Source organism: Tachyglossus aculeatus, chromosome 2 (genome assembly GCF_015852505.1).
Source record: "Tachyglossus aculeatus isolate mTacAcu1 chromosome 2, mTacAcu1.pri, whole genome shotgun sequence".
Classification (NCBI taxonomy): domain Eukaryota; kingdom Metazoa; phylum Chordata; class Mammalia; order Monotremata; family Tachyglossidae; genus Tachyglossus; species Tachyglossus aculeatus.
The window spans coordinates 57949572-57976096 of NC_052067.1; the positions used below are offsets into that span (position 1 = coordinate 57949572).

At 43.4% G+C, this 26525-nt stretch overlaps 1 protein-coding gene across 6 annotated transcripts in view; it reads left to right on the plus strand.

Annotated features, from left to right (window-relative positions):
- QKI (QKI, KH domain containing RNA binding) overlaps positions 1-26525 on the plus strand; it is a 207416-nt gene that overhangs the window by 42933 nt on the left and 137958 nt on the right. For all 6 annotated transcript variants that reach the window (XM_038759089.1, XM_038759100.1, XM_038759128.1 and 3 more), the window contains exon 2: positions 20751-20893. In XM_038759089.1, coding sequence (XP_038615017.1) covers positions 20751-20893 — 143 coding nt within the window. The remainder of the gene's footprint in view (positions 1-20750; positions 20894-26525) is intronic.

A 26525-nucleotide genomic window follows, 5' to 3' on the forward strand; every position in this document is an offset into this window, starting at 1 on the left:
AGAAGCCGAGAGGTTAAATGACTTGCCAGGGGTAAACTGCAGTCGGAATTCAGGTAGTTGGTTCCCAGATCCATGCTCATTTCCAGGTAGGCAGTCCTAGATCCAAGACCTTCTGAGTTACGCCACTATATTTTCACTCTGAACTTTACATCAAATGGTTTTCTTGCTTTAGAACACCAGGTTTCTTTTTAGAGAAGCAGCATGGCATAGTAGATAGAGCACAGGCCTGGAAGTCATGGGTTCTAATCTTGGCTCCACCACATGTCTGCTGGGTGACCTTGGGCAAGTCACTTCACTTCTCTGGGCCTCAGTTGCCTCATCTCTAAAATGGGGATTAAGACTGTGAGCCCCATATGGGACAGGGACCGTGTCCAACCCGATTTACTTGTATCCACCCCAACACTTAGTACAGTGCCTGGCACTTATTAAGCGCTTAACAAGAATTAGACCCGGGTTCTAATCTTGGCCCTGCCAGTTGCTTGCAGTGTGACCTTGGGCAAATCACTTAACTTCTCTGTGCCTCGATTTCCTCAACTGTGAAATTTGGATTAAACACCTGTTTTCCCTCCTACTTAGACTGTGAGCCCCATGAGGCACAGGAACTGTTTTTCACCCAGTTAACTTGTACCTACCCCAGTGCTTTGAACAGTGTTTGACACAGTGTGTGTCACAAATACCGTAAAAACTAACAAAAAAAATGTTGTGGCTTTAAGATGCAGATTTCTCAATCAATCAATCATATTTATTGAGCGCTTACTGTGTACAGAGCACTGTGCTAAGCGCTTAGGAAGTACAAGTTGGCAACATATAGAAATGGTCCCTACCTAACAGTGGGCTCACAGTCTAGAAGCAGGAGACAGACAACAAAACAAAACATATTAACAAAATGAGAAAGAATAATAACAACCCAATAAGTCATTATTTCCCAAGTTCTAAAATGAGGTTTTACGGGTTCTAATCCCAGTTCCGCCACCCCTCGACTGTGTAACTCTAGGCAAGCCACCCAACCTCTCTGTGCCTCAGCTACCCTATCTGTAAAATGGGGATTAAGACCGTGAGCCCCATGTGGGACAGGGACCCAGAAGGAGATTAAATCAGCCATCCAAAAGTAAAGATAACCATGAAATGTAGGAGATCTTTACTACTTAGCCCTCTGACTTCTCATTGCATTTACAGGATGGCCTGTAGACCACCAATTACAAGGTCTCCCTCTTAGACTGTGAGTCCCATGTAGGACAGGGACTGTGTCTATATAGAGAGAGAGAGACATATATGTATGTGTCTATATATATATATCTATATAGTTAATGGTATTTAAGTGCTTACTGTGTGCCAGGTATTTTACTAAGCGGTAGGCTAGATGCAAGATAATCAGGTTGGACCCAATCCCTGTCCCACATTGGGCTCACAGTATTAATCCCCATTTTACAGATGCAGTAACTGAAGCACAGAGAAATTAAGTGACTTTCCGAAGGTCACACAGCAGACCAGTGGCAGAGCTGTGATTAGAACCCAGGTCTTCTGCCTCCTAGGCCTTTTGTACCGCTAGGCCATGCTGCTTTCCACCCACCCTAACTCATGTCTAACCTAGCCCGTAGAACAGCACTTGACACATAGTAAGCACTTAACTACCGTGACAATCATCATCATCACAAATAAAACTCAAATAGTTGTAAAGTGAATGTTTCCTGGCGATACAACTTAATTTTTGTGGGTAGTAACATGCCTTTTCACTCAGGCCTCCATCGGTTCTTACAGCTTAAGTACATTTCAATTGATTGCAGCAACAAATTCCATCCGTTACTTCTATTTATTCTGATGACTTGACACCTGTCCACATGTTTTGTTTTGTTGTCTGTCTCCCCCTTCTAGACTGTGAGCCCATTGTTGGGTAGGGACCATCTCTATATGCTTCCAACTTGTACTTCCCAAGTGCTTAGTACAGTGCTCTGCACACAGTAAGCACTCAATAAATATGATTGAATAAATGAATGAATGTCAACTTTTCAACTCAGGTGGGATTGAATCCCACAGCTGATATCCCTTTTCAATTAACTTTTCAGTTTGTGGTGTTAGTCATTTTTCAGGTGGGAATTATTTTCAAATGCCTTTTAAGAACTGTAGAAAGGTGTGGACAGGGCAGACATGGAATAATTGTTCATCAAACCCCACAGAACTCCCAGGACAGGGGACCTAAAGAAACCTGAAAGTGATAGCTTGAAGGCAAAATAAGAGAAGGGAGTGGGACACTTATGTAATTTGTTACCACAGGAAGTTGTGCAGGCTGAAGTATATTCAAGAAATGTTTGGGTGAAAGGTCTATTTCTAAAGAGAAAATTAGAGATGCCGAGGGGAAAAGTTAAGGAGAGAGGGAGAAGGGGCATGTCGTACCATTCTGCCCAGGGCTCCCTACTCCTCAAAGCCCTCCATGATTTCCCATCTGCCTCTACATCCAACAGAAATTTCTTAATCAGTGGATTTAAGGCCCTCCATCAGCTCCTCCCATCCTAGCTTACCTCACTGATCTCCCACAACAAACTAGCATGCTCGCTTCACTCCTCTCAGACCGACTTCCTCGAGCTCGTCTCTTTCATGTCTACCTCTGGCCTGAAATTCCCTCCTCCATCATATACGACAGACCACCGTCTTTCTCCCCGTCTTCAAAGCCTTACAGAAATCATTTTCGCCTCCAGGAGGGTTTCCCTAACCTCTCATTTCCCCACTCTGTTTGCTCTTCCCTTTTGCACTGCCTGCACTCTTGGGGGTGTACCCATTAAGTATGTTGAAAAGCATCACCCCCAAGGCACTTAAATACACAGATCCTTCTACTCTGTTTCTTCCCCTACTTAAATTTTAATGCTTGTCTCCCCTGCTTAATTATAAACTCCTTGAGGGCAGGGATCATCTCTACCAAATCGATTGCATTGTGCCCTCCCAAGAACTCAGTAGAGTGTTCTGTTCCCACAAAGCCCTCAGTAGATGTCACCGATTGATTGATGTCTAAATATCAGGGTGATTGTTGCCACGTGACGATGATGATAATGATAATAATAATGCTGTTTGTGGTATATAAGTGCTTACTATGTGCCAAGCACTGTACTAAGCGCTTCAGTAGGTATAACATCATCAGGTCCCACATGGGACTTGCATTGCAAGTAGATGGGAGGACAGATATTGAATCCCCGTTCTACGGTTGAAAGAATTGAGGCCCAGAGAAGTTAAATGACTTGTCCACAGTCACACAGCAGGTAAGTGGCTGAGGGGGGATTAGAACCCAGATCCTCTGATTATCAGGCTTGAGCTCTTTCCACTGATATAGAATCTTGAACTGGATGCACTGTTGGTTTGACAGTGGTCAATCTTCTTATGGTCAGCTGAGTTTTTGATAGTTACGTTCTTGATGTTTTAATGGACAAAGTCTTTTGAAAGGTGGTTCATTCATTCATTCAATCATTTATTGAGCGCTTACTTTGTGCAGAGCACTGTACTAAGCACTTGGGAAGTACAAGTTGGCAACATAAAGAGACAGTCCCTACCCAACAACGGGCTCACAGTCTAGAGGGGGGAGACAGGCAACAAAACAAAACATGTGGATAGGTGTCAAGTCATCAGAAAAAATAGAAATAAAGCTAGTTGCACATCATTAACAAAATAAATAAAATAGTAAATATGTACAAGTAAAATAGAGTAATAAATCTGTACAAACATATGTACAGGTGCTGTGGGGAGGGGAAGGAGGTAGGGCTGTGGGGGAATGAGGAGGAGGAGAGGAAAAACTGCACACAGTAAGTGTTCAATAAATACAACTGAATGAATCAATAATAAAAAGGCACATTCCCTGCCCATGAGGAGCTAAAGCGGTCTAGAGCCAGGGAGACAGACAGCAATACAAATAAACAAATGAAATATTTGGACGTAAGTGCCGTGGGGCTAGGAGTGAGAGAATGTGGGGGTCAGGGGGCTGAGGGGGAAGGTCAGATACCCCACTAATGGTGGATAGAGCAGGACAGAAGTTGTCGACCAAACTGTAGCCAAGAAATGTTCCCCAGTTATTTAGGGAATAAAAAGGAGAATGATATTTGTCTTTTACAAGGCCTTTCCCTGTCACGAAAGAGAACCAAGAAAGATTGTTGCGTTTCAGGGGAGATCACATCTTGAAAGACAGGGGGAGTGTCTCGTATGTATTGGACTGTCCCAGGAATCTCATATGGCGCTCTGCACAAAGAAGCCTTCCCTGACTAAGCCCCCTCTCCTCTTCTCCCACCCTCTTCCCCGAGGCCCTCACTTGCTCCCTTCATTCATCCCTCATCCCAGCCCCGCAACCGTGAACTCCATATCTGTCATTTATTTATTGATATTAATGCCTTTCTTCCCTTCTAGACTGCAGGCTCATTGTGGGCAAAGAATATGTCTGTTTATTGCATATGGTACTCTTTCAAGCATGTAGTACAGTGCTCTGCACTCAGTAAGTGCTCAAGAAATACAATTTAATGAATGAATAATAATAATAATTATTATTATGGTATGTCTTAAGCGCTGTCTGAAAGCAGAGAAGCATTAAATACTGTTGAATGAAAGCTCAGAGAGAAAAAAAATAAAGACTTTTAGACAAGCAGTGTGGCCTAGTGGATAGAGCATGGGACCGGGAGTCAGAAGGACCTGGATTCTAATCCCAGCTCTGCCACTTGTCTGCCAGGTGACACTAGGCAAACCACTTCATTTCTCTGCACCTCAGTTGGACTGTGGACATGGACTGTGTTCAATCTGATTAGCTTGTATCGCTCCCAAAGTGGCACAGTACCTGGGACACAGTAAGGACTTAACAAATACCAGTAACAAAAAAAGAAAGAAAAAAAAGCACTTGGATTGGCCCCCCCTTTATTCACCTCTCCCTCAGCCCCACAACACTTACGTATGTATCTATAATATTGATTTATATTCCTTTCTGTCTCCCCCTCTTGACTATAAGATCACTGTGGGCAGGGAATGTGTCTGTGTGTTACATTGTACTCCCCCAAGAGCTTAGTACAGGGTGCTGCCCACAGTAAGTGCTTATCCTACGGGGGGGAGACAGACATTCACATATAAATACCAGATACGGACATAAGTGTTCTAGGCCTGCGAGGAGGGATGAATAAAGGAAGCAAGTCAGAGTGAGGCGGAAGGGAGTGGGAGAAGAGGAAAGGAGGGCTTAGTCGGGGAAGGCTTCCCAAGTGATTAATACAGTGCTCTGCACACGGTAAGCACTCAATTAATACAACTGACTGACTGTCCTACCTGATTAACCAATTGACTGGCTGTCCTACCTACCTGATTAACTTGTAGCTACTCCAGTGCTTAAAACAGTGCTTCACAAATAGTAAGCGCTTAGGAAATGTCATTTAAAAGAAAAAAGATAGAGGAAGTCAGGCTGAAGAGGAACTGAGCTCCATTCCTAGTCTGGCCAACTACCTTGGGGCTAGAGGGAGGAAGTGGAACACTCTACCAGGAGACGCAGCGAGGCCTAGCGGTTAGAGCTATGTCCCTGGTCTGATGGGTGACCTTGGATAAGTCACTTCACTGAGCCTCAGTCACCTCATCTGTAAAATGGAGATCAATCATAAATTAATGCCTATTCATAATTTAACATCCAGGATGATTTTACTGGTGTAATTCTTGGTTGATTTTGGTTGAGGTCATCTAGGTGTATTATTAAACCTCTGAATGATAAGTAAAGACTTACAAGTTTACCCATAAAATCACCAGCAATATATCCAACAGTTGGCCTTGTGGAAGGAATGCATGACTAGGAGTCAGAGGTTCCGGGTTTTAATCCCGGCTCCACTCGTCTGCTGGGTGACCTTGGGCAAGTCACTTGACTTCTGTGCCTTAGTATCCTCATCTGTAAAATGGGGATTAAGACTGACACACCCATATGGGACAGGGAAGTGTCCAACTTGATGGGCATGTGTCTACCCAGGCCCCGAGAACAGTGCTTGACACATTAAGTTCTAAACCTGGCTCCCCCACTTGCCTGCTGTGGGACCTTGGGCAGGCCACCTGGCTTCTCTGCCTCAGTTTCCTCATATGTATCATGGGGATTAGATGCTAGTTCTCCCTCCCACTTAAACTTTGGGTACCATGTAGGATAGGGACGATGTCTGATTTGATTATCTTGTATCTACCTTGGTGTTTCAAACAGTGCCTGGCACATACTAAATGCTGCTGCTGCTGCTTATTATTTAGGTAGTGGTGAATAGCACCTGGCTTTTGAATTTGAAGTGGACAATGTGATGTCACCAATTATGTTTTTTATTGTGCCTTTTTTATGGTGTAGAAGTGTTTAATCTGTTCCAGGAGCTGTACTGTGTGCTGGGGATAGATACAAGTTAATCAGATCCCTGTCCCTCATAGGGCTCACAGTCTTAATCCCCATATTACAGATGAGGCACAGAGAAGTTAAGTAATTTGCCCAAGGTCGCAAAGCAGACAAGTATTGGAGCCGAGATTAGAACCCTGGTCCTTCTGACTCTAAGGATTGTGCTCTATCCACTGGGCCAGACTGTTTCCCTGATAGTTTTTCTTCTGTATTCCAAACACTTAGTGTTCTTGAGTGAAATTACTAAAAGGATAAATTGCCAGTAAAAATGACTGAAAATCCAGAAAATTGCATTTGCCATCTACGGTAGCAGGAGAAGCTAAGATGTGGACCTCGTCCCCCTCTCCATCCCCCCATCTTACGTCCTTCCCTTCCCCACAGCACCTGTATATATGTTTGTACATATTTATTACTCTATTTTACTTGTACATAGCTATTCTATTTATTTTATTTTGTTAATATGTTTGGTTTTATTCTCTGTCTCCCCATTCTAGACTGTGAGCCCACTGCTAGGTAGGGACTGTCTCTATATGTTGCCAGCTTGTACTTCCCAAGCGCTTAGTACAGTGCTCTGCACACAGTAAGTGCTCAATAAATACGATTGATTGATTGATTAATGTTCCCTCATATTTCAGTTGCGATCTCAGTCAGTTTGAATTTGGAAAGTTTGAATGATCACGTAAATCAGATTTCTGTGGCTGTTAGGATTATCACAGGAGCTGAAGCATTCCACAGTCGTTTCTATTCAATACGTCTCTTCAGTGGTGTTACAGAAATCCTTGGATTCAGTAACACAGGTTTATAATACTTGCTGTTTATTGTTTCTTCAGCAGCTTTAATACTCCACCCAGCAACTGCACCACATCACGAGAATTAGTGACAGCGCCAGATTCTTTCTATTTCCGGCCCTCAAGCAGACGACTTGAAATGAAGTCAAGTGCCATTATTCAGTTGACCTTATATCACATACCAAGCACACCGGCTTGACTTTCTCAGCTGTCCTACCGGGCTTCCCAGACAGTGCGATCGCCTCCGAGAGAACTCACCCACTGCACAGGCCTCGGGGACGTAATTTGTCATAAGATAGTGAGAGTTAGAGGTCACTCCATAAAGCCGGCTGTGTTCAGATGTCCGTAATTATTTTCCTGCGTCAAATGGCCGTTGCCGAAGTGAAATATTTACGGAGATTTCTTTTTACAATAACCGTGCGTGGGAGGCCGAGGCTACAAAGCAGTTCAGTTAAACCATCTGTTGAAAAGATCTATGGTCTTTAGTTATAAATAGAGACTTTGACTCATATTAACGTGTTGGAGTTGTAATGATCAGAGGGGTCCTCTCCAAGAGGAGACAGACAATTTGACACACAGACTGGCTACTTGCCACCAGTAGGTTGAGGCTGAAATAAAGCTAGGATTGAAGCAGCTTCCTCTGAATTTTTTAAAAACTACTGTTGTCTGGGCCATTCTCGCTTCTCTTCCCCCAATGCCCCCCCACCCCCACCCCTGGTTTCCTTGTACGGGTCTAGGTCAAAAGATTGGTAGATTTGAGAGTTTGCCGGGCTCTACTCGAACTTCAAGTGTCTCACATATTCTCAGAATGCCCATACAGCTGGTGTAGCTTTCTGTCAGGATTCTGAGTTTCCAGAAATTGTCCCGTTGCTTGGCAGAAAGGACACGGGCCTTGAGTCAGAAGCCCTGGGTTCTAATCCTGTCCTACCATTTGTCTGCTCTGTGACCTTCGGCAAATCATTTAACTTTTCTATGCCTCAGTTTCCTCATCCCGTAGACTCTAAGCTCGTTGTGGACAGGGAATGTCTACCAACTCTTATACTGTACTGTACTCTCCCAAGTGCTTAGTACAGTGTTCTGCATATGGTAAGCTCTCAATTAACCCAACTGATTGGTCCATCTGTAAAATGAGGATTAAATCCCCCTCCCTCCTACTTAGACTGAAAACACCCATGTGGGACAGGGTCTGTGTCTGACCTGATTATCTCATATCTACCCCAACGCTTACTTCGATGCTTGGCACATAGTAAGTGCCTAACAAGTTGTTGTTATAATTATTGTCATGTCTCTCGGACCTTGTTGATGATAACTCAATTTTATTCTAATAATAGGGTGGGACAAATCATGCTTTTGATGAGTACTGGTATAGGATATTAAAAACAAAATAGATGGGGAGAAAGGGTTATTTTTTAAAAAAATTGTCAGTTTCCTATCAACTTGATTGGGGAGATACAAAGAACCAGCATATCCTGTTAAAATTGGTTAAGTTCTAGTTTATATGATAGATGGGCAGCTCAGCTTCTCTTATTAAAGTGTGCTTTCAAGATGTATTAAGTGGTTTTAAAGTGGAATTGGTCCTAATAAGACAATGATGTAATTTTTTAAAAAGTTCTGTTTTAAACTGGCTGCATTGCTCTACTAAGATAATTTTACTTTGACTGTGACTGGATTTTGATGACTGGTGATGCATAGAGACAAAGCAGATGGGAGTCAAAACACTGCTCTGTATAACAGTTCAAACACAGCAATTTGAGCCTTCAGAATGATTCCGGTGAATGATTTTCATGGTGATGTCAACTGAGGCAAAATATAAATGCCTTCTGAAAGGAGCATGTAAAAGATGTAAGGCCTTTAAGTGAGACTTTTGCATTATTTTATATGACACAAGAACTATGAGTCGGGGGGGTGGGGCGGTGTTATAGGGTTTTTAAGTGTCCTAATCTTTTGTGCATCGGGATGCAATGCTACAATTAATTTTCTGTTTGAGCTCAATCCTTCCATTGAGTGTGCTTTCATTAAAATGGGGGTTAAGACTTTGAGCCCCACGTGGGACAACCTGATTACCTTGTATCTACCCCAGTGCGTAGAACAGTGCTTGACACATAAGTGCTCAACAAATATTAAAATGGGGGTTAAGACTTTGAGCCCCACGTGGGACAACCTGATTACCTTGTATCTACCCCAGCGCATAGAGCAATGCTTGACATGTAATAAGTGCTCAACAAATACCATTATTATTATTATTGTTATTATTATTATTATTATTATTATTATTATTATTATTATTGTGTGGCTTGGAGAGAGCGCTTTTGGAGAGTTACGGTATGTTTTTTTCCAAAAATGTGTGTGTCTGTGGATTGAATGTGTTGATGCACTGTTCGGAGAAATGGTTGTGCGTGTATGGGCCCGTCAGTCAATCAGTGGTATTTATTACTGTATGCAGATCACTGTTTAAGCGCTTGGGAAGGTACAGTACGACAGAGTTGGTAGACAACGTTCCCACCCCACAATGAGTTTACAGTCTCGAGGCACATGCACTCTAAAACAAGTTTCCCTTGACATGGGAGTAGATCAAGAACGTAAATCCCACGTTCTAGAATTGAGTGAAGTTCTCATATAATACCTTGTTTTTGTACACTGCTTTACATTTTGCTCTCACATCAGTCATTTTATTTTATCCTCACAACATCTGCTCTAATAATTATCATAATCTAAAACCTCACTGTAGTCCAAACCATTGAAGTAGATTTGAACAGCTCAAGCTTTATTCGTGGCAAATTTATCATCAGAAAACTGTTATTGGTTTTGGACTTACATAATTAATGAAATGTTACTTTTCACCAGGAGATGATGAAAACACTAAATTCAGTTTCTCTTCCTAAGGTTCATGTTTACTAGGGGTTTTTAGTAATGGCTTATGTTGTAGATTAAGCAATTGTTCAGCCTGAGTGCAGAAGATTAGAGTATGTATTTGGAAGAGGGCAGTAGAAGCAAAAGACATGACGCCTCCCCCTTGAGAACTGATAATCTAATGAACAAGACCAAAGTAGAAACAAGGGAGCAGATACAACAGGAAATACCAAGCAAGAGTGGAAAGATGAATAGATAAGTTGAGTATTTGGATCGAAATACACTTAAAGCGCCAAGGGTGACATTAACCAGAGTGCGGAAATTAATTGGGGAAAGATTCTTTGAGGATATGGGATTTGAGGCAGAAGATCTGTGAGCTGGAGGGTTGGGAGGGGCAAATTTATTGTGCCCAATCCCTTTTTTTTAAAAGTTCAACAAGTGTCATCTACATTTTGCCTAATGAGATCACAAATCTATTTATAATGTGTTTTAAATGTGGTCTCTGCCAAAGTGGACAGTTTCTTCAAAATGTGAAACAGAAAGTGAAAATTATTAGCTCTAAGATTGATGATATATTATTTAGCCAGTTAAAATTTGGGTGCTGGAAACCAGCATCAACCAGTTACCCCCTCAAATGAATTTTGCATTGAATTCTTAAACAATTTAGCTTTTGGGGGGCATTGATCTTGGTCTAGATTTGTTCTCATTTGTACACATGGCCAAGAGCTGATGCTGTTTCACCATTTGCCAAGCTTTGCAATATTTCATGGTCATTCCTAATGCTAGCTTTCATGGTCTTTCATTACTACCATTTATTGATGATGATAATAATAATAATAATAATAATAATGGCATTTGTTAAGCGCTTACTTTGTGCCAAGCACTGTTCTAAACACTGGGGGGATGCAAGGTAATCAGGTTGTCCCACATGGGGCTCACAGTCTTAATCCCCATTTTCCAGATGAGGTAACTGAGGCACAGAGAAGTTAAGTGACTTGCCCAAAGTCACACAGCTAAGTGGTGGAGCTGGGATTAGAACCCATGACCTCTGACTCCCAAGCCCAGGCTCTTTCCTCTGAGCCACGCTGCTTCTCCAGCTAATAGGGCTAATGCTTACTGAATGCTGATTTTAGGGGGTCCTTTATGCTGGAGGCAAAACCAATCATCTGGAAAGCATGCTTGCAGGAATCAAACCCTGAATTGACTGTTTCACATCCAATCTCTTCCACCCTTCACCCAAGTTATGGTATATACTGTGTACATGTGACATTCTCTGTGGTTTTACAGCCTCTTTCATTCCTGATGACTTCCCCCCACATGCTAAACTAGCCATGTGTGAACTCAGTCAGATGGTTGTGGCTTTCGTGGCAGAACTGCAGACAGTTATAAAGGCTTCAACCAGATCATTAGGGAGCTACAGATTGTGTTGTTATTTCAAAGACAAATGTATTTAGGCAGGAGAAAAGCTAAGCTCCAGACACGCATAATACATAGGTAGTAGAAACGGGGAATCTTCAGGACACACTTACCCCTGGGGCAAGTTTTGTCACTTTGCAGCAAGGGCCTTAGTCCTTGTCATTTATCACTGTCACTACAAGTGGAAGAAATAATTTTGAGGATCCTTAAGTCTAAATGGTGTTAGTAAACAGTGGTTGTTGGGAAGGGAACAATGTTAACTAAAACAAGCCTATATATAGAGAGGCATAGGAAGAATTGATAATTCTATTTGACTTTCAAGTCAAACCCTGATTTACACATGTGGTATTACCAAAGACGTAAAGTGCAGTAGCTTCATTAGGTTCCGTCTCATCGTGTGAATTCAAATTCGCAAAACTCACCTCCAAAGATTGCAGCTTTGACATCTTCTATCGTATTACAAGTATTCAGGTTCTTAGCCATCTGGTCCTCCTCCCTCCTCCTAATAACCTCACCGAGACTTAGTTTGAACTCTCGCTAAATGGGATAAAGACCATCCTGACTGTAGTGGCCGTCTTAGGCAGTTTGGTTTGGGTTGCCCAGATAATCAATAGAGTGATTTAAATCACCAATCTTGTTTAGTCATGCAACATTACCACAGTTAAGCACTTAATGAATGGGTCCCAATTGCAGGAGCTGGTAATAAAATGAAAGAGAAATGGAGATAACCATAATATTTAGTTACCTTTGATTTTGGAGAATGGGGGATTCACAACAGATGGTGACCTAGTATTTTTTTTCCTGCCTTTCTCTAAGCTGTTGAACACTTGGCTTCTCCAGGGTGAATGCATTCATCAGTCCATCCATATCGACCTATGGATCGCTAACGGGTCATTAATTCATTTTGTAAGGATTTGGGCTATGATACTGGCATACTTCAGGGGAGACCCTATGGCAGTAGATAAGGCATTTGTCTTGCCACCAGCTCAATCTTTTAAGCGACATTAGGATATATTAAAAATGGGCTGACGTCCTCAATTTGAAGTGAGGCATTTTTCTTCACCATTAAAATATTTGTTAAGCGTTTACTATACGGCAAGCACTGTTCTAAGTGCTACAGTTGATCCATGTTAATCAGGTTGGTCACAGAAGAAGAAAGATGAGACTACTTTGAAGTGTCAATGGAAAATGGATTTTTCAGCAGTTGATGCCCGAGTCAAAAAAGCAGGTCTTTTTGTTTCAATTCAGTCCAAATGGAAAAATCTACAAGATGAGGTGCAAAAATCCCATATATTACAAGGATCGTCACTATACCTTTATATTTTGGAATTTGAATTTGTCCAGAAGTCACCGAGTTCTTTCAGCTCTAAATCCCTGATTCAATTCCATCTAGGCTATTTGTAAGCAGAAGTCACCATGACTCGACAAACCCAAAATCCATTAGACACACTGGTATCCCTGGATTTGCACTAGAAATTGGTTCCATGAAAATAGACCGTGTGCTGAACAGGGCAGTTTCCCTTAGGAAATTATGTCATTGTATTAATGCATTCCCAGAATCTAAAAAAAAAATCTGTCAAAATAAATATATCTACAAAAAGATATCAACAAATGAAAGTTATGCGATGGAAGAGTGATGACTTGTTTTTTAACTATTTTTTCGGTTACTGACGTCAGTTCAGCAGTGACATCACTGCTGTGTTGAGAAGCTGTGTGGTCTAGTGGATAGAGCATGGGCCTGGGAGTCAAAAGGTCCTGGGTTCTAATCATGCCTCCACCACTTGTCTGCTGTGTGACCTTGGGCAAGTCGTGTTACTTCTCTGTGCCGCAGTTACCGCATCTTTGAAATGGGGGTTAAGACTGGGAACCCAGAGTGGGACAGGGACGGCGCCCAACCTTGTGTCTGTTTATTGTTGTACTCTCCTGAGAACTTAGAACAGTGTTCTGCACACAGTAAGTGCTCCATAAATATGATTAAATGATTAGCTTGCATCTGCTCCAGCGCTTAGTACAGTTCCTGACACATAGTAAGCACTTAACAAATAGCAATAAAAAATATACTGTAGCTTTCAAATGGTTATCCTTATGGTGAGGGTTGTCTCTACCAACTGCTCCTGCCGGCTCCTGTCTCTACTCAGAAATCTCCAGTGGCTACCAGTCAACCTACGCATCAGGCAAGAACTCCTCACCCTCGGCTTCAAGGCTCTCCATCACCTCACCCCCTCCTACCTCACCTCCCTTCTCTCCTTCTACAGCCCAGCCCGCACCCTCCGCTCCTCTGCTGCTGATCTCCTCACCATGCCTCGTTCTCGCCTGTCCCGCTGTCAACCCCCAGCCCACGTCCTCCCCCTGGCCTGGAATGCCCTCCCTCCGCACATCCACCAAGTTAACTCTCTTCCTTCCTTCAAAACCCTACTGAGAACTAACCTCCTCCAGGAGGCCTTCCCAGACTGAGCCCCCTCCTTCCTCTCCCCTCCTCCCCCTGACCATCCCCCCGTCTTACCTCCTTCTCCTCCCCACAGCACCTGTATATATTTGTACATATTTATTACTCTATGTATTTTATTTGTACATATTTATTCTATTTATTTTATTTTGTTAATATGTTTTGTTGTCTGTCTCCCCCTTCTAGACTGTGAGCCCGCTGTTGGGTAGGGACTGTCTCTATGTGTTGCCAACTTGTACTTCCCAAGCACTTAGTACAGTTCTCTGCACACAGTAAGCACTCAATAAATACAATCAAATGAATGAGTGAACTGTTTGTAGTGTATTTTCCCAAGTGCATAGTACAGTGCTCTGCACAAAGTATGTGCTCAGTGAGTACCAATCAATCGTATTTATTGAGCGCTTACTATGTGCAGAGCACTGTACTAAGCGCTTGGGAAGTACAAGTTGGCAACATATAGAGACAGTCCCTACCCAACAGTGGACCCAGTGATTGCTCTCACATCTGGTTAAGCCAAAAGCTAACTGGAACTAACTCTCTATATTTTCTTAGCTAAATATTATCAACCAATGCTAAATTGAAATAGGCTTTAATTATTCTACGAAGTCAATTTAAATACTTCAAAGGAGGCCTGTATCAATGGTGAAATTCAGTAGCATAAAGCTTTAAAAGAAGAGCATACAGTGGAGGTGGCTTATATTGCAGTTATGAGGGAGGTGAGCTGTATCTGCAGATGGGAAATCACAATGTTCAGTAACCCATTTTGTGTCATCTGAAAGAGGATTCCCATGGCGCTCCAGGGCTAAGCTTTTTACAGAACAACGATGAGCATTTGATGCATTGCAACATAGCACACGGAAAACTGCAGTGTACTTAGAAACGATGCTGAGCTGGGAAGGCTAAGGCAAGAATGATATCAATAATTAATCAATAATAATAATAATTGTGGTATTTGTTAAATGCTTATTATCCTCTGGACTGTGAGCTCATTGTGGGCAAGGAATGTGTTTGATGTTATACTCTCCCAAGCACTTAGTACAGCACTTTGCACACAGTAAGTGCTCAAATACAATTAATACTACTACTACTATTACTACTGCTACAACTACTAATAATAATAATGTGCCAGGTGGATGCAAGCGAATCAGGTTGGACACAGTCCCTATCCCAAACATGGGGCCCACAGTCTTGATCCCCATTTTACAGGTGAGGGAACTGAGGCCAAGAGAGGTGAAGTGACTTGGCCAAATTCCTCTTCAGACAAGTGGTGGAGCTGGGATTAGCACCAAGTGCTTTCTGTGTGCTGTAGATAGGAGCTAATTGGGTTGGAAACAGTCCCTGTCTCACTTGGGGTGCCACATCTTAATCCCCATATTGCAGGTGAGGAAATTGAGGCACAGTGAAGTGACTTACCCAAGGTCACACAGAAGACAAGTGGCAGAGCCAGGATTAAAATCCAGGTCCTTCTTCCTCTCAGTCTCATGCCCCATCCACTAAACTGTTCTGCTCCTCATGAAGCCATGCAGGTTGCAAGACATTGTGGAGCAGATGAATATCTGAAAGGCCAAATGGTTTCATGAAGCGTACACAGAGAAGTGTTTTTAAGTAAATGGCAAAGAAATTGAAGAAGTGCAAAACCACACCTAAATTCCTCAAAGCGAACAAAGCCAACACGTGAGGGGGAGGATTCAAACAGCATCCATCAGTTTTAGTAGTCATAGTGACACTATTGGTGGACTCCCTGTCCACGCAAAAGAAATGAGAACTTTTTATCTTCACCGCTTGGTCATCAGTGAAGCAGCGTGGCTCAGTGGAAAGAGCACGGGCTTTGGAATCAGAGGTCATGTGTTCAAACCCCAGCTCCACCAATTGTCAGCTGTGTGACCTTGGGCAAGTCACTTAACTTCTCTGGGCCTCAGCTACCTCATCTGTAAAATGGGGATTAAGACTGTGAGCCCCCCGTGGGGCAACCTGATCACCTTGTAACCTCCCCAGCGCTTAGAACGGTGCTTTGCACATAGTAAGTGCTTAATAAATGCCATTATTATTATTATTATTATTATCAGTGCCATGCATTTCAGAAGGTTGGGTGGGAAATGAACTTTGGGCGAGGCAGTTTCTGTAACTGATAAAGGGCCTTCAAAGGAGCGCTTGTGCCAAATCCCCGAACTATTACGTTTCCAGCCGAGAGACTGGGAAGCGTCCAGGAGTCAAAGACATACAAGCTACATGTGAAGCGGAACGAAATCGGACAAACTAGCTTACAGGCTGGAAAATAGATCAAAAGACTGATGCCAGGCTGACAGTCCTGACCACACCTTGTACACACAAAATAGATCGATCCCTTATGCGGATCTGTTTGTGGTTTGCAGCCCCTGGCACTTTTCACTTTAGCATCTTAATCCTACTGTGACACCCGCTGCTCCAATATTCTCTCCACCACTTTCATTTCCCCTGAAGAGGATGAAAAGAGAAAAATGAGAAAAAATTAGACCAGCATAAACCATGATTTTGCCCCTGGAGCTTAATCTTTTTTTTTCCAACAAGTCAAGGCCCCCTGCCTTCTCAACTTTGCCATAAATACGATTGAATGAATGAAGCAAGGTTCCGTCAAAATTTAGATTTCTGCTTAATAATTGGAGGCTGCTTCCTTCTAGAGTGCATTTAGGTTGGGAGGCGGAGAAAAAAGGGGAAATAATGCCTGGGACCGGGGGTTATTGAGAAGCAAGCAGCATGGCATTGTGGATAGAGCACGGGCCTAGTAGTAAGTAGGTCATGGGTTCTAATCCCGACTCTTCTGCTTGTCTGCTTCGTGACCTCGGGCAAGTCACTTCACTTCTCTGGGCCTCAGTTCCCTCACCTGTAAAATGGGGATTGAGCCTGTGAGCCCCACCCAGGACAGGGACAGTGCCCAACCTGATTTGTTGGTATCCACCCCAGCACTGAGTACAGTGGCTGGGACATAGTAAGCGCCTACCAAAGTTCGCAATTATTGTTCTAAAGTGTCATGTTCGGCCTGGCTTAGTGAAAGGAGCACGGCTTGGGAGTCAGAGGTCATGGGTTCTAATCCTGACTCTGCTACGTGTCAGCTTTGTGACTTCTCTGTCAAGTCGCTTCTCTGTGCCTCACTGATCTCATCTGTAAAATGAGGATTAAGACTGTGAGCCCCACGTGGGACAACCTGATTACCTTGTATCTACCCCAGCGCTTAGAACAGTGCTTGGCACATAGTAAGCGCTTAACAAATACCATAATTACTATTATTATTCTTCGAGCATCTGGTCCCAGGAGAACGTTCCGGGCAGATTTTTCCTGGTGTGCAGCATTAGCACACTCCCTGCACATCTATCCACCATCTGCACCCCTTAAATACTTCAGAGCACTCTGTGCTGAAGGGGGAATTTGAACTTAAATAGGTTTTAAGTTCCCAAATGCTTGGATTAGAAATTATACCTACAGAGACATTGACATTTTTAAATGGAGAGCCTGTGGATATGTGTGATTCAGTTTTTGAACTCTCAGTGTGATGCAGGTCTTACATTTACACTCTGTGGTGTGAATTCTCCGGGTCTCTGCGGGCTTTGTTCACCAAAGAAAAATGATTGAATTCCAAGATCGAGGGAGCTGACAAATAACAAAAAGTACCGTCCATTAATCACTGGACTGACAGTTTAATCATCCTAAGTACTCTTCTCAAATTGGGCTCACAAAAGAACAAAGTCAGAATAAAATGGGAATTTTGCAGCAAGGCAGAAAACTAAAAGGTAAGCCAACAATTTGAAAATGAAACATGAAAGTCATGGGAGAAGACCACCTCCTCCCTGCTCCTGCTGGCATTTGAAGAGACTCGATTCCTTTTTAGGGAACATAGTCTTCTCCACAGTCACTGTCTAGAAACAGCAGCTACTGGCTTGCCTGCTCTAGCCATCGTGCTTCCCAGGCCCTTTGAAATTTCCCCTTTTTTGACCAAAATTTTACCAAAGCGTGGGGCTACTGAACACTGAACAGTGTACTGATCCATGTACCTTTTCTTAAATGAAGAAAATGGCTTATCTACATATCCTAGGCCAATCAGTCAGTGATGTTTATGGTGCGCTTACTACTATATGTACTAAGTACTCTGGAGAGCACAGTACAATGGATTTAGTGGACATGTTCCCATTTCTGAAAAGGAAAAGGGGTTGGGTGGGGTAAGCCCACGAGTTAGCGCTTTAATCAATCCGTGATATTCATTGAGTTCTCACTTTTTGCCAAGCCCAAATCTAGGCACTTGGAAGAGATGGAATATATGAGGTATAAGTGCCACTCTTGGGGCTTTTAACATAATGCAGAGGCTCAGGGGGCATCCAAGTGCCAAAATGGCAACTGGGGGGGGACTGTACCTCAGGCATATTAAAAATAATCGGGGAAGGCCTCTTGGAGGAGGTGAATCCCACCACCTCAGTCAGTAGAAGAAGCTTCTACCTCTGTAATCGCCTGCATTTTAACGTTATGACGTTGTGTTTCGAATTACTTCATCAAGACTGAACGATAGTTTAGCGATGTTTGCCATTGCCTTAAGGGAATTCCACACTACTCTTTTAGAGGATTTGGAACGGATTCTAATTTATAACTTAAATGTATAGGAAGTATACTCTACAGTGCAGCAGTGAGGTCCAAGAAGGGAACCTGATTATGTCCGGGGTTTTGCCTCTGTGGGAAAAGGGAAGAGAGTAAGTGTGAAAGCAAGGTGAATGGGGAGAGGAAAAGCAGATTTTCTGCTCTCGGCCTTGTTTGTTTTTATTAATTTTAAGTAGGTCACTAATAGGCTCTTTAAATTTTTACACTGGGTGTTGTGAAAACTCCACTTGCTCTTGGGGAGTTTAACTCCTCGTTAAACCTTTGGAAACGTTTGGACCACACCTGATAAACGGAGGTTGCAACATTTTGCTTTGTCTTGGCAAAGCAAACTTATTTTCAAAAGGTATCATTTTCTCAGTTTTCTATATCTGGTAGGAGAGGGAGTAGGAGTTTAGGGAAACTTATTTTATCCTCAGTGAAACAACATGCACCCTAGACAGGTCTAAATCGTGACGGTTTGTCTTGTTTTGAAAGCATGCTTTTCAAGAGGGCACTTGGGAATTGAAAGTTTTGTGATAAAGTTCTGTACTAAATATCAAGGACAACTTTAAGGCTTTTGTTATTAATTGTTTTAATTGTTTTGTGCCCTAATTTTGCTTCAGATTATTTTCCCAACTTTTTCTCTCAGAATGCTTTCATTTTTTTCCTTAAGAGAAAAAAAATACGAGACATTGTAACCAAAGCTAACTCCGATGATCTGCAAGCAAATTGAGGGATTTGTTTAGCCTTTCCATTCTTCCTAAAGGATCTTTTCATTGGTTAATTGCTGCCAACCAAGATTATGTGCCATTTAGATTGTGTTAAAAAGAAACCCATTTCAGATATCAATCAATCAATCAATCAATCGTATTTATTGAGCACTTACTGTGTGCAGAGCACTGTACTAAGCGCTTGGGAAGTACAAGTTGGCAACATATAGAGACAGTCCCTACCCAACAGTGGGCTCACAGTCTAAAAGATATACCCAGTTTTGCCAGAGCATGAGTTTTCATTGTATGTTTTGGCTAGGCCATGGTTAGGAAATTCATTCATTGATTCAGCTGTATTTATTGAATGCTTACTGTGAGCAGAGCACTATACTAAGTGTTTGGGAAGTACAAGGTGGCAACATATAGAGACAGTCCCTACCCAGCAACGGGCTCAAAGAGAGTCTGTTTGGAGACAGGGTACTACTGCATGGAGCACTGTGAACGGTACAGTGCCAACTTTGCTTAACAAGGGGCATCACAAGAATCCAAATCCCACAAATTTGGGTAAGCTCGTTGTGGGCAGGGAACGTGTCTGTTTATTGTTGTGTTGGACTCTCCCAAGCGCCTAGTGCAGTGCTCTTCACACTGTAAGCATTCAATAAATACAATTAACTGACTTTGAGGAGTCAGCAGAGAATAGTACAAGTCATAGTATTCATTAGGTCCTTATTGGGTGCAGGGCACTGTACTAAGGGCTGGGAGAGAATACAGAGTTGGAAAATAAACACAGCTTTGGTCCCTCGGGCTCACAACATAAAGAGCCCAGGCTGAGTCAGGAGACCCAGGTTCTACTTCCCAGCTCCACTTCATACCTTTTGTAACACTTGGGGCAAGTCACAAATTTTCTGTCCCTCAGCTCCGTCATCTGTAAACCGGAGATAAAATATCAGTATCTCTTAAGCTGTGACCCCCATGTGGGCAGGTACTGTGTCTGATATGATTATCTCGGTGCTGCCCCAGTGCTTAACACGGAGCTTGGTACAGAGCAGTCACTTGACACATTTCGGTGGTAGTATTATAACTGGGTGAAATTAAGCAACTGGGAATAGAAGAGTAAATTTTGAGGGCACTTCCTCCTTAGGGGGGTTCTTTACTAATAAACGTGTTTCATCAAAGATTTGGCTAGATCGATAGGTCAGAAGCATGATGTTATAAAGCCGAAGGAAATTCATCAGCTATCTGTAACCTCAGTTATCAGTAAGATGCTACTGATGCCTGTCTACTTGTTTTGTTTTATTGTATATCCCCCCCTTCTAGGCTGTGAGTCCATTGTTGGGTAGTGATTGTCTCTATTTGTTGCCTGATTCTGCTTTCCAAAAGCTTAGTACAGTGCTCTGCACACAGTAAGCGCTCAATAAATACAATTGAATGAATAAGAAGGGTGTATATAGTGTTACCTCTAAATTAAGCTCTTCCGAAGCCATAAATAAAACGTCAAGCCTATTCTTTTTCAAAAATGTATTTTCACAGTCCAGGCAAAAATACTTCAGGCTAATGCATGATATTTTCTTTTATTTCAACAGAAATTAGCAGAGTACGGAAAGATATGTATAATGATACATTAAATGGCAGTACAGAGAAGAGGAGTGCGGAACTACCAGATGCGGTGGGACCTATTGTACAGTTACAAGAGAAACTATATGTGCCTGTAAAAGAATATCCGGATGTAAGTTTATTTTTTGGTTATTTATATTAATGATTTTTTCAAATCTATAATTGTTTTATGTAAAACTCTATCTTTTGATGCATGCATTGCATGTGGGTCAGAAAGTGCATTGCCTAAAGTGGGAAATTCAAATTTTAAACAAAAAAAGTAATAATTATGATGTTTAGCATTTACTGTGTGCCAGGCACTGTTCTAAGCGCTGGGGTGGATACAAGCAAATCGGGTTGGGCACGGTCCCTGTCCCTCATGGGGCTCGCAGTCTTAATCCCTATTCTCTGGGAACTGAGGCCCAGTGAAGTGACTTGCCTAAGGTCACCCAGCTGACATGTGGGGGAGTCGGAATTAGAACTCATGATCACTCTCATGTAACCACCTCATGTAACCACACTCACAGCGTGCCTTTTTCTGTTGATGTCTTTTTTGTTAGAAGTTTTGACTTATTCTTGGTTTTTTTTTAAAGCGGGAATTTATATGTGCTAAAAATGCTGACATTTATGGTTTTAATTCAAGTGCAAGGGTGAATTACGGCTAAATATGGCTAAATATAACATGACTTCAAAGTGCAATGCTTATTTTACTGTTTGTGTGGGCTGTTAGGAATCCACATGCAATTGGTTTTTCCTTTGGACGAGGTTCAATTTAAGACAACAAACGGGAGCGGTAACCATTGTAGGTAACAGTGCTGGCCAACTCAGATAGTCAAGCTCCACAGCAGAGAGGTTGGGGCTCTGAGGGGATGGGAAGGGTTGTCGGTCAGTTGGTCATATTTATTGAGCGCTTCCTTTGTACAGAGCACTATACTAGGCGCTTGGGAGAGTACAATAAAAGAGACACATTCCACACCCACAACAGATTGCTTGAAGAGGGGGGAAAGTGGAAGCAAATGGTGTAGGCTCATGCTACGTCTCCTCCTCCTGCTCCTTCTCCTCCTCCTCCTCCTCCTCCTCTCCACTGCTTCTTCTTTGGAACCCACATGAGAGATGCCCTCCCTGCTCCCTTCAAGTCTGGTAAGGTGGATCTGGTCCAGGCCCTGGAAGAGTCCTCCAAGGACAGAACATTATGGGCAGGGAACGTGTCTGCTGACTCTCCTCCCCCAAGAGGTTCGTTGAGTGCCGTGTACACAGTAAGCACTCTCCTTCTACAGCCCAGCCCGCACCCTCCGCTCCTGTGCCGCTAATCTCCTCACTGTGCCTCGTTCTCGTCTGTCCCGCCATCGACCCCCGGCCCACGTCCTCCCCCTGGCCTGGAATGCCCTCCCTCCGCACATCCACCAAGCTAGCTCTCTTCCTCCCTTCAAAGCCCTACTGAGAGCTCACCTCCTCCAGGAGGCCTTCCCAGACTGAGACCCCTCCTTCCTCTCCCCCTCCTCCCCCTCCCCATCCCCCCGGCCTTACCTCCTTCCCCTCCCCACAGCACCTGTATATATGTATATATGTTTGTACGTATTTATTACTCTATTTTATTTGTACATATTTATTCTATTTATTTTATTTTGTTAATATGTTTTGTTTTGTTGTCTGTCTCCCCCTTGTAGACTGTGAGACCGCTGTTGGGTAGGGACCGTCTCTATATGTTGCCATTTTGTACTTCCCAAGCGCTTAGTACAGTGCTCTGCACACAGTAAGTGCTCAATAAATACGATTGAAATACCCTTGAGTGATCAACTGTTTGGAGCTGCTGTGGTGCTGGTACTGGGGGTGGGGGTGGCTCTCCCCCAAAAGTAGCGTGGCACCCGTGCAGCCTGCAGGTGTGTTCCCCCATGCCCGGCGCCCGGCCGGGTGGAGGGCCCAAGCCCTCAGTGGTTCCGGGATGCCTGGCCAGAAACAGGATGGTGGCCGTGGTTGTCTCCTCTGCCTCCTCCTTTTGGCGAAAGCCGAGCAATGGAGCCTTCATCTTGACTCCTTCTCTGATCCCTACTTGGCTCTTTCTCCCAAATGTGCTCCTTTATTCCCCACGGGAGTCAGCGCCACTGGTTCTGTACCAATCTGAAGCCATGACCATCTCTGTCACTGGGAGATTGGGACCTCTAGGCTATGAGCTGCCTCCTAGACTGTAAGCTCGTTGTGGACAGGGAACGAGACTACCAGCTCTGTTGTCCTGTACTCCTCCAAGCACTTAGTATAGTGCCCTGCACACTGTAATGGCTCAATAAGTACCACTGATTGTTAGATTGACCTAATGTAGGCATCCCACCTGGTTTTTCAAGCAGCTCTATTAGTTCTTTTGTAAAACCTTGCTGTTTTGATGTGTTTTTCTTCCACTTCCACTGGATTCATACAATTTTGGCCTTCCAGTATCCCCCTGAGATTTGGGGCCAGGGATCATGTCTTTCATTGTACTCTCCAAGCCCTTCATGCAGCCTTCTGCACACACCATAGGCAGTCAGATAGTATTAGGGAATTAATGAAATGATGTTATTTTAAAGATTCAACCTGAGGTGATTTGGCAGATTATATTTTGGAATATAGAGTGTACCATCCAAGCTTATCAAATTTAATTTCTGGTTCTGACAGAGGCATTTAGACTTCTCCCATGAGTCTCCTTCGTTAGTGGGCGAAGTCTTTAGATTAGCTCACTGTGGGCAGGGGACATGCCTACCAACTCTGTCATATTGTGTTATACTCCCCCAAGTGCTTTGTACAGTCCTTTGCACCCAGTAAGCGCTCAGTAAATATGATGAGAAGCAGCGTGGTATAGTGGATAGAGCACGGGCCTGGGCGTCAAAAGGTCATGGGATCTAATCCTTTCTTGGTCATTTGGCTGCTTAGTGACCTTGGGGAAGTCACTTAACTTCTCTTCCTCTCAGTAACCCCATCTGTAAAATGGGGATTAAGACTGTGAGCCATACATGGGACAAGGGACTGTGTCCAACCCAATTGACTTGTGCCCACTCCAGCACTTAGTATGTACCTGGCAAATGGTAAACGCTTAACAAATACTGTTATTATTATTGTTATTATGATAGAGTGATCGTTCCTACTTAAAATGCATTAGGTAGCAACAGACAACATTAGGCATAGGCTGCTACTAGCCTTTGAAGCCTGTTCTTTAGAAATCACATTGCCACTTGGCAGATTTATAAACGTTGACCCAAAGGAAAAGCCTGAACTTAAAACAGTGGGATTAATGAATGTTTTTTCCCTCCCCTCCCTTTCTTTTGGCCTTTATGGTTACTTTGTTTAGTCTGTTTGAAATGGTTTTCCCTGAAACTGTTGTGACGTTGTTTTAATTGAATGAAGCCCCAGCACTAGCCTGATAAATCAACTCAGAATGAATTCTTATGCGATGCAAACAATATTAAGTTGGAAATTGGTTGCAGTAGACAAAGCAGCTGCTATGATTACATTTTTTTTCCATTGCCTATTCCTACTTAAAACATTGTGAGAGAGAGATGACCTCGACCATTTCAATTGGGGATATATTTTGGATGCTGGTAGTAACCAGTTCGAGATGCCAAGCTTGCCTTCTTGGCCTCTGGGGCAGCTTGCACCTGTCCATTAATAAATGGTGCAAATTACACTTTTATGTATGCCTTAGAGTTATTTTTATATGTTAAGCTCTTACTGGGTGCCAGGCACTGTACTAAATGCTAGGGCAGATACAAGGTTGGAGGATGAGGATGATGATGGTATTTGTTAAGCACTTACTATGTGCCAACCACTGTTCTAAGCACTGGGATAGATACAAGGTAATCAGGTTGTCCCACATGGGGCTCACAGTCTTAATCCCCATTTTACAGATGAGGGAACTGAGGCACAGAGAAGTGAAGTGACTTGCCTAAGCTTATACAGCAGACAGGTTTATCATTGATTGCTCTATTGTACCCTTCCAATCGCTTAGCACAGTGCCCCGTACACATTAAGTGATCAGTAAATACAATTGACTGATGGATAAGGGTCAGAGAAAGGGACTAGAATCCAGGTCTTTCTTACTCCCAGGCCCGAGTTTTATCCACTAGACCATGCTACTTCACTTAGCATTTCTCCCCTCTGTGTCACCTATGCACTTGGAGATGTACTCTTTATTTACCCCACCCTCAGCCCCACAGCACTTATGTTCATATTCATAAACATACTTCAGAGTCTGTCTCCCCCTTTAGACTGTGAGCTCTTTGCAAGGAGGGAATGTGTCTACAAACTCTAAGTTGTTCTCTCCCAAGCGCTTAGTACAGTGCTCTGCACAGTAAGTGCTCACCAAATTACGATTCATTTTTATCCAGTCAAAGCCATGCAGTTAAAGAATGAATTATGTATTCCCCAGTGGTCCCTGATGGGACAGTGCTGCCAATTTTTTTCCTTTTTCTCTAATGGTATTTACGTGCTTACTCTGTGTCAAACGCTGGGATAGGTGCAAGTTAATTAGGTCTGACACAGTCCCTGTCCCGCATGGGGTTCACCATCTAAGTAGGGAAGTGAACAGGTATTGAACCCCCATTTTGCAGAAGAGGGAACTGAGGCCCAGAGAAGTCAGGTGACTTAACCGAGATCACCCAGCAGATAAATTGCAGTGAGGGATTAGAACCCAGGTCACCTGACCCCAGGCTCGTGCTCTTTCCACCGGGCCACGCTGTTTTGAGGAGTATGTCGGACTGGGTAGCAGACCAGGATGTGCCTTAAGGTTACCCCATCCTGGAGGTGCTCCTTACATCCCCCGGAGTCGTCTCAGCTCACTTTCTCCATCTCCCGGAAGGCTCTTTGTCACCTAACACATTTGGAACATCATCCATCATGTATTTTGATATATAACTGGGTGGACCATTTCAAGGTCTTCAGGGCACGCTATGCTTTGAAATCGGAATAAGGCGTTTCCCTTCCCCCTCCACCCTGACCAGAGGTTGGGATGGGCGAGTGGCGATTGTCTGACTTGGCCGGGGGTGTGTCCGCTGAGCATGCTTCCCAAGGGGTCGGGAGAGGCCTACCGAGGCTGAGGTCTTGGAATCTCTAGCTGGGGTTAGCGTTTCCTTTCTCTGGTGACTTGTCCTAGTCCTCTCATTGCCTAAAGGGTAATTGTCTTATAAATGGGATGTCATCAGTAGGAGGAGGAAGCACCTCCTAGCCTGTGTTAGTGAAATCACAAGAAGCCTCAGATGGAACGAAAATCACGGATGCACTTTTTGTTTCTCAAAATAAGCTGGAACTTAAAAAGTGTGCATCATGTAGAGAAAGAAACAAATGCATGGGAAGCAGCATGGCCTAGCAGCAAGAGCACAGGCCTGGAAGTCTGAGGACCTGGGTTCTAATCCTGGCTCCACCAATCACCTGCTGGGTGGCCTGGGGCAAATCGTCTAATTTCTCTATACCTCAGTTCCCTCATCTGCAAAATGGGGATTCAAACCTGTTCTCCCCACTACTTAGACTGTGAGCCCGTGTGGGACTTTTCTCATATCGATCCCAGCGGTTGCCACATAGTAAGCGCTTAACAATTGCCACAGTTATTAATATTATTACTATATCCCTGTATGCTCATTCATGTGCTCTTAGAGTGTGGTGATTTGAGCCAAGAGATTTAGGGGATGAAAATTTAATCCTCGCCCTTGACATTTCTTCTCTGTCAGTGGCCCCCAGAACTTGAGTCGCCATCGTCACATTAGTGCCCCTCTAGATTCTTTAACCATCCCCCTGGGTCCCCGCCC